Source organism: Pezoporus occidentalis, unplaced genomic scaffold (genome assembly GCF_034315485.1).
Source record: "Pezoporus occidentalis ecotype Australia unplaced genomic scaffold, CSIRO_AGI_Poc_V1 ctg19, whole genome shotgun sequence".
NCBI lineage: Eukaryota > Metazoa > Chordata > Aves > Psittaciformes > Psittacidae > Pezoporus > Pezoporus occidentalis.
The window spans coordinates 235,651-247,214 of record NW_026913748.1 but is presented as its reverse complement, the minus strand read 5'-3'; the positions used below and the strand labels follow the sequence as shown (position 1 = coordinate 247,214).

The 11,564-nt window shown below is 37.1% G+C and overlaps 1 protein-coding gene across 1 annotated transcript in view; it reads right to left on the bottom strand.

Moving 5' to 3' along the window:
- Positions 1-5,420: 5,420 nt before the first annotated feature.
- SLC41A2 (solute carrier family 41 member 2) overlaps positions 5,421-11,564 on the bottom strand; it is a 53,077-nt gene continuing 46,933 nt past the window's right edge. Inside the window, exon 12 of the mRNA XM_062616320.1 lies at positions 5,421-7,443. Coding sequence (XP_062472304.1) covers positions 7,258-7,443 — 186 coding nt within the window. The 3' untranslated portion in view covers positions 5,421-7,257. The remainder of the gene's footprint in view (positions 7,444-11,564) is intronic.

The following is an 11,564-nucleotide window of genomic DNA, read 5'->3' as shown; positions in this document are numbered from 1 at the left end:
ATATGACATGCTTGTGTGGGCATCTTCAGCAGGGTATCTGCAGGTGTGCAGTGGTTCTGAGAAAACATCAGGCAACTAAAAATGAACTTACACTGAGCACCTCAGTTCCACAATATGGCAGCAAATTTGGTGCAATGTTGTTAGGGTTGAATTAGAATCAGCAATCAGAAAGGTGAACAGTTACCAGTTTTCTCTCATGAATACATGCTGTGAGAGGAATGTTGTGCCTCTCACAACATGTGTTCATGAGACAAAACTAATAAGTGCTTCTTGTAATGAGTGCTAAAAATGTTCAGGTTTGTTTCTACTAGTGCCAGTCTGAAAGCTGTACATATTCCAGAGGTATGTATGCATTAATCAGCACTTTAAGTGCAGCTTCTGTATCTATGAAACTTTTATGTAAGGCAATAATCTCAAGTAGGAAGGACTTTAAAATATTTAGAGTCCTTAATAAATTTTTAAAGAGCATTTTTTTTGCAGCACACAGAAGAACTGGACTTCCTTTGATCTGATGGCCATTTCTGCATCTTCTATGTCTCTAGTAAGGCATGAAAATACAGAGGACATGGATTGCAGAGGTATCTGCAAGTTCCCATCCCATAAGAAGTCAAAAAGGTAAAGGAGAACCTAAGCACATGGTTTAAACACTTTGCATGGAGCGGAGTGAAGGTTCATAGAGCAGGGGGGGAGTAGCTCAGTAAATACATTTGGATGGGTCAGAGTAACTGTTGCATGGACAGTTTTTTCTTTCCCCAGTTTCAGCCAAGTCTTACCGTGTACCAGCAACACATTGGGTGTCTTGGTGATGGCTCTTCCAGCCATAGAGGTCTCTTGAGGTGAAGAAGCCTGCACAGCCAGTACTACACGTTCAGCATAGTGCCAGTCCTGCATAGTACCATATTTTATTTAATGCCAAGATCATATAGTCAGGCTTTGCTCAAAGCAAGACATTTAGTTCTCTCCAAGGGGAGAACGCAGTCATAGCTCATGTCAGTCTCATGCACAGAGCACATAACCAGACGTGGTATCTAACAGAGCCAGGTTTCATGCACTTTGGCATGGTAACCTTGCAGTGCTTTAAAAGCATCTTCCAAAAAATGAATCGTCTTTCTAATGTGGGAATAGAGCAAAGGCCAGCTGGAAATGAAACCTAGGAATGAGTGTGTCTTTTTGTGTATGAATTCACAACATTTTAGCCGTTTCATTTTGCACAAATGACATGCAGGTTTTGTGAGGGTTTATTTTCAAAGGCCTTAATGTGTTCTGTTACAGAGGGTGACCACAGTTTCCATATGTATGTGATACACTTTACACTACCATATTTCTTAGTGGCCTTAATGGACTGGGTCTAAAGAAGCAGCAATTGCAATCTCAAAACATTAAACGGAAATGAACGAAACAGAAAAGAGTGGTCAGCCAATCTTCATGTATTTGATAAATACAGAGCTTGCTTACACCTCCAAATCATTTCCACTTTAGGCCACAAATTCAGATGATCTTGGTACCTGAGCTTAATGTGGCCAAGCTTAACGAGCTAACTCCTATTTTGGAAGTGCTCCAAACTGTAGAGATACTCTTCTTTAAGTAAAGATACTACTTTAAGTTAAAGGTATAATTCATCTCCCTAGAACTAGAATTAATCAGACATGTCTAAATTTTCTTATGTAATGAGTAAAAATTGGTTCAGTTGAGATGAAGCATGTCTGGATGTTACTCCAGAATCTTGGATACTGTAAGAGAATAAAATAATCATCTGTGTCAGCCCAGGGAAAAACACCTGCTTCAAAAACAAAGAGGGAAAAAAAGATCTTTCTATCTTTGGAAGATATAAAGCTAACTATAGCATGAGGAGTCATAGGAAAGTAGTGGATGATTTCTTCCCAAGTATAAAATTAGTATTATTGCTCATAATTTTTGGAAAACCATTTATAATGTCAGATTTATTAAAATGCTGTTCTACTGTAGAGAGGACATGGCAACAACTTCATTGATCAAAACCAGGAGATGACAGAAAAAAATTGGTAAACAGACAAAATCCTTTTTAGATCCTGTTCACAGTAAAACTTGGAATAGAAATCAGAACTTAGAGATATTAAATCTCCCAAAGATGTCTACCATATAATTCATTCAGGACCCTATTTCTCTTGCAAGAAGCAGATCTAAAATTATTCAAGGAAAGCAATTCTTTGACCCCTCAAGACTTCTAGCTAGTCTTGAAGAGAAAGCAATCTCCCAAAAGAGCAAGTTGTAGAATGCTAAGTAAAGGAAGAAGCAAACTTCAAGTATAGTTTGAACTGAGAAATAAAAGCATAAATGGAGCATATGATGAACTCTCCTGCAAATTAAATAAACAACTAGCAGGACTTGAAATTAAATTCAGTTTTTAGCTGCAGAGAAAGCAAGGCCCATCCAGCCCTGCCAATGCTCAATGACTAAGGAGTACACTGCTGTTCTTTGGTACCCACCCAGAATACTGCAATGATGTATATTTATTAAACATGTTGGTTCTTAGCTCTCATTATGAATTATTCATGTTTTGTTAATAGTCGATTCCCTAGAATATCCATGCAGAGCATGCATGATGATCACTGAATCATTTTCATTGAATTTACCAGACTTTCCTTCATGACTATCAGAATGAGGCTTTAATGACACTTTATGATGAACTTTACTAGTTCTTCCTCCCCACTTTAAAATACAGAGAGCTGATTTTTGAGTATGTTGGGGAAAACAGTAATCCAAAAGATAACTGAACAACACACTGATCTGATCAGGAATGGGCTAGAGAACACAACTGAAAAGATGTATCACAGAAAAGCTAGCCCAAAACGAAAGAAAAATCCCACTAAGAGACTTCACATTGCTTCCAATACCTCTGGTACTGTTTTCAAACACCATCTTACTCTTTTTAAAGCAGGTTATAATTCAATTACCATATTCTATTGCAATTTTCTGCACCTCTAAAGAGACTACCTCCTTTGCACTAGCAATTTTACTATTACAACAATAATAAGGAATTTCAAATATTCCATTTTACAGAGTGCTTATACTACTATTTCCCAGTATGTATTCTGGATTATTCTTGGACTTGAGAGCTTTTCATGATATTCAGAACTGAAGTAGCAAATCCATTAAAAAGACGATAGGTCTTATTTTGAGTCCTGATTCTGCAAACTATTCTGCATTTATAAAGCTTTAATCCTCAGGCTGTTTTAACCTTTGTATGAGAAAAGTCTAATTTAGTTGGCAAATTGTAAAAAGAAGTGAAATTAATTTGCTGCTCACCAGTTTCTCATCAGCATTCTAAAAGCCCCAGTGAAATTAATATATTAAACATGGGAGTAGAAGAGGATATTGCAAATATAAACATCACAGATTAAGACAAGATGTACAGTGATGCTGTAAAACTCAAAATATTGATCGAAATGTGTTAAAAGAAGAAGCCTCCCCTGTATCAAGCAGCATAATAAAGCTGTGGAACTATCTGCTATATAATCACTCTGAAAATAAGCTGGAGTAACTCACTAGAATGCAAAGATCATTTCAAAGCATTACACAAAATGAAGAAAATAAAACACCTATGGTATGAAATGCTTCCAACTCCAAATATTAAAGCTGTATTTAGTTGTAGTTTAGCGAATGAGATTTTCCCCTTTCATGCATACTCTTAGAACAATAGAGATGGTCATAAAATCCTTCAGAATGGCAAATGAGACACATTTCAAATAACCTGCCCCTACTTCTATTTAACCTACAGATATTTCTGAAGTAGAGAAGGAAAGAGCAGAGAGTAAGAATGGCCAAACAAAGGCACACCAACAGTTACTCAAAATCCGGCTACAGATAGCAACTCAAAGGCAAAGTGACTGGAGCTTCTGGCTGGCCTAGAACATCAGCAGAATGAAAGCAGTACAAGAAGTTGCAGGAGGAGCTTTTAAAGATGACTTCCAGCTTAAATGAGGTGAATGAGCTAAAATGAGCAAGAGTCAAATAAAGAAAATGCTACATGCTGACACAAAAGCAGAGAGATTTGAATCAGAGATAGCCCTGATTTAGGCTAGAATTTATAAAGGAAGGTTTGAAAGAATCTCCTAGAAGGTGGAGGGGAGGAAAATGTGACGAATTTTATACAAAGAGTGATCATTTTATCTGCAAGATTATAAAATATGGCTGGTTTGATAACAAGAGACAATAACAAGTCAGGCTATTCCTTTCATTTTATGCTTTATGCAGTACAAAGAGCACCCATTTGTCTCTAATATTTGGTAACACTTCTTGCCCACACATTCATTGAAGTAACTGACTATTACTGGGATGTGTTTAAAAAATCAAGTTGGTGGAATACCGTGGAGAGGTTGACTTCACTTAAGAGTTACAAGTGGTTTAGGGAGTACAGCTTTTGTGCAGATGATTGATTCTCTGGTACCCAAGTACTCCTTTTTGCCTTCTTCCATATTATCCTTATGACTGGAATAATATTCGCTCTGAAACTTGGTGGTAAGAGCTTTTTATCTGCATAACAGTAGATAGCAGGGTTAGCAAAGTTTTTAAAATGCCCCTTCCACACAGGAATCAAAACCCTTTCCATAGTATATGTTATTTACTCCTTTTATTTACTCCTTGCTCTTTCAGATGTCAAGATTTTTTCTGCTTTATCAATGTCATACTTCTTTCCCCACTCAAACTCCTCATTAATCATATCTTACTGAGAGCATTCTCTTTTTTTTCCCCTCACTTCCACCATTCCCCAAAGTACCTCTTTTCCCACCTCTTTCCTAACTCCTTACAACACAAACTATATTTTTCCCTTCCTGAAAACCAAGTTTGGTGGTGCCTTTTTATTCTTTTCTCCAAATAACTTCCTTCTGTTTGCTCTTGCCTCTCACGAGTGCTGTGTGAAGTTTGTACCTCTTTCTTTCCCTCAACATGTATTTAGCTCTCTCAACTATGCAATAAACTTTCCCCCCTCGAAGTACTACATTTTACCATTACACTCTTCCATCCCTTACTGCTTCCATGCCCACATTATTCCTGTCTGTCAAATTGCACTGAATTTGTCCCATTTTACATTTCTTCCCTAATTCCGCAATCTAGCCTCTCACTAGTCGCAGACTGTACCAGCAGTTGTTGCTTATTTACTGGGTAAATACTTAACACACTAAGGATACTGTCATGACTAAATAGCACAATCCCCTCACGTATCAGATAAGCACAGATCACAGGTATCTCAAAAAAAAATCAGTTTTAAAGAATTTTGCAATTCATTTAGAAAGGATTCTAAAATTCATTAACTCGAATGAGAAGTGTGCTTGAAAAGGCAGATTAGTTGATTCAGATGGCAGTTCTATCAGAATAAAATAAAATGCATCTTCATCTGTACCAAACCCAACCATTACTGAAAGAAAAAGTTACATCTAGTTCATTTTAAAGAATTTAATAGTTGTATTTCCCACAATGCTACATACAAGAAACTGTTTTAAATAACATTAATATAAACTAAGAAAAGTCAGAGAACCTTAAGTTAGAAAGATTCCATCTTTTCCCTCACATAATAAAAGACATAATACATATGATTTCTTCAACATCTATATTATTATAACTGTAAAAAATGTTTAAATAAAAGTGTTTAAAGGAGGGAGCTAAAAGTCAGGCATTTAAATCCATGTGTAGGCACTGAATAGCTGGTTTAATTTTCAGAATTGCAAACACTTTCAACTTCCACAGAGTTTAAATTGACGGACACCTATAGAAGTCCTATTAACACTTACTCACAGAATTTAATTCATCTGAGTAGGTCCATCAAATTAAAAGGGAGGACTTATATGCATAAATCACAACTAATGTTTACAGGATTACAGCATATGCTGATATATGCATTTAGTTTTCTAATTTAAGTCTCAAAATTCAAACGTTTCAATCACAACATTTAAAATACAAGTTGTTTATTTAATTATGCATTTAGGATGTATGTTATAGTCTTTAAAAACGTATCCCATGAGGAACTCCCACTAGATTTTCCAACAGAGCAATTCGTACTTTTTTGCAAAGCAGCAACCAGAGTCCTCATGATCAATGTATTATTATTCAAAATATTGAGGTATACAAATAAGAGAAATCATTCAGAAGCAGTCATTTTCCTTATTGACCATATTGCTTCCACTGTTTGAAAGCAGAAATCCTGTTAACAGAGATTTCTGCTTAGAAATGGATGACAAAGATAGGTCTGGAATTTTAGAAGTTTATTTAATTTCCTAAGTGCCTAAAAAAGGAACATAATATTTTATATCCCAAGTTTTAATTAGGGATCAGTATTTACATTTGTATCAACACCTCTAAATACTTCATTAAAATCAAGATAATGGCCATCACAACACCATTAATATCAGTTAGTTAAACATCTTTTCAGTTGCTAAATGAAAATACACTTTCTAACACAAGGAGTTTTAATCATTCACTCATTATTATGAGGTCAGTGTCACTTTATTTGTCTTTACTATGCTCTTGTTCTAATAAATCGTAACAGCAAAATAATTAGATTGCTCTTTCTAGCACAAGGAAAAAGGATTCAGTCCTGCAGATGCTTTTCAAGTGTCTAATTTTATAAATATTGATGGTCATATTAGTATACACAAAATAAAGCTTGTGACAAAATGTTTAGACTATCAGGGTTCAAATCAGAACAGTTATCAATATCAAATCTGCAATGGTCAGAGAGCTACGGCCCTGAAATTGCAAAGAACGTATCATCAACTGATCGGGTAAAGTCTATGAAACTCAATTAATCTGGGTTCTACCAACCATTTCACTGGTAAAATGAAAATATATGTACCCACTTTGTTCCCGGAAGGCAAAGACAAGGCAAACCACTGACTGGGTCTTGCTCTCTTCTTCATTACCACTGAATGAGCAATTAGAGATTGTTCTGGTTCACAAAACAGCTGAGGGACTGTCCTTTTAAAAGACCAGATCTTTTGAAAATTTAAAACTTTACAAAGGATTGATTTGCCCCTCATTGTCTCTAGTCAGCTGTCTTCAATTAGCAGCAATCTACCTTGGTTTCTGAGTAAAGGTCTCAAGTACCCTGCTAGTTCCATCCTATTTTTTAAAAAGCATACCAAACTAAATCATTAAGGCTGCTTTATATCTGTGTCAACTTGATTTATGTATACCAAATGGAACAATCACTTTGAGGACTTTCAAGCAGAATGAGCGGTCTTGTCAATATTCCAGGAAAAGTCACAGTACCCACTGGAATAATTAGTCTCCGACATCACCATCTCTGTCACCTATGAGCCACAGAAAATGAAAACCTACAGCTAATAAGGCAGTTCCAAGCAGATCTCCCAGTGCAGTAAGATAAGGGATAGAAAAACTATCAGGATCTTTTCCTTTTTTCCAGAAGTGGTGCACCATCCAGTCAGCAATCCATAACAGAGTAAACACCTACGCAACAACAAACAAACAAAATCTGTATTATTATCACATAAATTACATTGACAGGAAATCAACAGCTAACATTATTGTCTCCTTAGTCTACAATACTATTGTATACAACTACATTTGAAAAATATAAATAATTAATATGAATGAGTTTCAGACTAAAAGTCCCTACATGTAGAGGCACAGTTACCCAACTTCTCCCAGTCAATCGCATGCACAGATAGAAGGAACATACTGAATCATTGTCTGTACTTGAGGACTTCTGAACATGGCAAGAAAAAGAAAAAACTCTAACCAAATATGCAACTGCATTTCCCACACATGACATTTTGTACAGTGAAAGTATAAGTGGGGCTGCAAGATCATTCAGAACTGACAGACACTGCCCCAGATGAAAACACTTGACTCAGGTGTAACTCGTTTCCACAGGTCTAGAACCAATCTGATATCTTGGGGGTGTTGGTTGATGAGAAAATGAACATGAGCCGGCAGTGTGCACTCGCAGCTCAGAAAGCCAACTGTATCCTGGGCTGCATCAAAAGGAGCGTGACCAGCAGGTCGAAGGAGGTGATCCTGCCCCTCTACTCTGCTCTCGTGAGACCTCACCTGGAGTATTGTGTGCAGTTCTGGTGTCCTCAACATAAAAAGGACATGGAACTGTTGGAACAAGTCCAGAGGAGGGCCATGAGGATGATCAGGGGACTGGAGCACCTCCCGTATGAAGACAGGCTGAGAAAGTTGGGGCTGTTCAGCCTGGAGAAGCAAAGGCTGCGTGGAGACCTCATAGCAGCCTTCCAGTATCTGAAGGGGGCCTATAGGGATGCTGGAGAGGGACTCTTCATTAGGGACTGTAGTGACAGGAAAAGGGGTAATGGGTTAAAACTTAAACAGGGGAAGTTTAGATTGGATATAAGGAGGAAATTCTTTCCTGTTAGGGTGGTGAGGCATTGGAATGGGTTGCCCAGGCAGGTTGTGAATGCTCCATCCTTGGCAGTGTTCAAGACCAGGTTGGACGAAGCCTTGGGTGAGATGGTTTAGTGTGAGGTGTCCCTGCCCATGGCAGGGGGGTTGGAACTTGATGATCTTAAGGTCCTTTCCAACCCTAACTATTCTATGATTCTATGATATAAAGAATACCAGGTCAGAGTAAGAACAGTTTTATCTGCATTGTATGATCTGCAAAAAATAGCCTAGAAGCTACTTTTATGCTTGAAATAGCAGCTTCAAGCCTTCTGTAATAAGGCACACCTGCAATATATATTATGAAATTGTCACTCCAGGCTGAATTGGTCCCAGAATAAAAGATTTCATTCCCAACTGTGAAAGTCTGAACATTTGAGAGGTTTGATCTTAATACTAAAAGTATGCATAATCATTAATCCAATTTTAGGAAAGAATCCCTTTAATGTTGCACAGCTGTATGATAAGAGATTCTGATTTGGATGAATCATGTGGTGCAGCATGGCACAAGATGAATGGAGAAAGGACCACTAACAGAGCTTCTATTTCTTCTTGTCTCATCTAAGGAGCTGATTAAGATGAAATAAATAGTGCATTTTATGTCTTTTTAGTTATTCAGATCTTTAGGAAGTGTAAACCTAAGACAGTTCTCACCATAATTCTTCTTTTAAAAGTCTACTATGTACATTTAAAATAATATACAGTATCAAAAGTAGTAAAAGGCACAAAATTCATATTTTATTTAGTAAATGATCAATTACTGGTATAAAAAGCATCTGTATGCACTTATTTATTGAAATACTGATAAGGTGGTTGCAAGACACTTCTCCACAATACAAAATACAGTAAAATGAATGTCATATAATAAATTGCGCTGAAAAGTTTCTCAATTAATACTTGCTTTGCAAAAGTATATGTTAAAATACAAGCCTGAATTTCTAATTAAATAAGGAAAAAAAAGGGAGTATTTGCTTAATGAAAAATGCATGGCTTATTTATATAAACATATCATCTGAAAAGGGAACTCTGTAGTCTAAGCTAATTATGCGAGTCCTAGGTGTGCTGACTGGAATCCAAACAAATATATTTAAAACAGATGTTTTCTTTGGAAGACTATCAGGTTCTTTGAGTCTGCTCCTTCTAAGAGACAAAAAGAGGCCTGTTTATAAAAGACCCCATCCATTAACATCTCCTACAGTATGCGCACAGAAGACTCTGTAGCACCCCACATCAACAATAGTTCTGCATGTTCTATTACAAGATGAAAGCATTTGTAACAAGAATAATTTATAATGAATTATGTAACACAACCCATTAGATGTAACACACACGGTCCCATTGAAATGACAGTATGTACTTCTGGCTCTTAAAAATCATGACACAAAAAACCCCCTTCATTTCTTCCTGTATTTTCCAGCTTGAAATAACTGCCTTAGACTACTGTGAAAAATTGGTAGTTTGGCCAGTAAGTTTTGTGAACCTTCCCAAATAATTATTTTTACTATATTAACTTATGGGTGCATAACAAATAATGCAAATTATAACAAACCTGGCTTCTGTAAGTAATTGGAAAAAAGTTATAGCATATTATATTAGCTGCTGCTTATACCAGTATATGCTGGCAGCTGGGACATAGTGCTTCCAGAGTAAATTATAAGACTGTAGTTCACCAGCCTTTATTTTTGGTGAAGGAATAATCATTACGCATTTGCATGGCTAGAAAGTCACTAACATTTAAGAATTACACAGATCAGTCTTTGGAAATGGTTCCTTATTGGCCACAGTAGTTTGTATTAGAAGCCAGAAGAAGTCAACCAATGGGACTTAAATCCTTAATAAGATTTCTTTCTTATAGAATCATAGAATCAAAGAATGGTTAGGGTTAGAAATATATCACCCAAGGCCTCATCCAACCTGGTCTTGAATACTGCCAAGGATGGAGCATTTACAACCTCCCTTGGCAACCTATTGCAGTGCCTCACCACCCTAACAGGAAAGAATTTCCTCCTTATATCCAATCTAAACTTCCCCTGTTTAAGTCTGAACCCCTTACCCCTTGTCCTATCACTACAGTCCCTAATGAAGAGTCCCTCCCCAGCATCCCTATAGGCCCCCTTCAGATGCTGGAAGGCTGCTATGAGGTCTCCACGCAGCCTTCTCTTCTCCACGCTGAACAGCCCCAACTTCCTCAGCCTGTCTTCATACTGGAGGTGCTCCAGTCCCTTGATCATCCTCGTGGCCCTCCTCTGGACTTGCTCCAACAGTTCCATGTCCTTTTTATGTTGAGGACACCAGAACTGCACACAATACTCCAGGTGAGGTCTCACAAGAGCAGAGTAGAGGGGCAGGATCACCTCCTTCGACCTGCTGGTCACGCTCCTTTTGATGCAGCCCAGGATATGGTAACCACAGGGCTGCTCTGAATCTCTTCTCTGCCCAACCTGTAGCTGTGCCTGGGATTGCTCCGACCCAGGTGTAGGACCTTGCACTTATCAATGTTAAGACAGGGCAAAAGCCCTAAGAGTTTGCTGAAAGTAAGTCCTTGTATTTAAAGTGATGCGAGAAGTCGCTCACAAAGATCAAAGAAAAAACATAGAAAAGACATTACAAGACTTGTTACTTTAGTGGCACAACAGAACTACACTCCTATAATTTCAACAAAATGATGCAGATGGCATAGCAGTACAAATACTGTATACTTCTGCTCTGCGTTCATGCTTTGAAGAAGAAAGCCTTCCTATTTCTAATTGAAAACCAGCTGGTTTTCAGGGAAAAAAATAAAGAGACTATCATCACAGAAAAGCCTAATAAGATAAACAATTTTTGTAGTAACATGAAATGCTGTAGAAAAGTGATAAGAAATGCTTGTAAATATATGCAGTTCAAGATGTGAGCTAGTATTTTAAAATTATTTAATATTCAGAGGAAGAGAATAATTCAATGTTTCCTGAAGAAAGGGAGATGAATAGTAGTAGAATTATGAAACAGAGCACTAGGAATTTTTCCAGACCGAAGAATGAAATAACTGCAAGGTTTAAGAAAGGTAAAAAATAACTAAATATCTATATAGAAAAAAAGATCAAAGCAAAGTGAGACACTTTATAGTCACTGATCAAGAAAAAAATATCCTAGAGCATGGACTGCAAAAATACAGAAAAATTCCA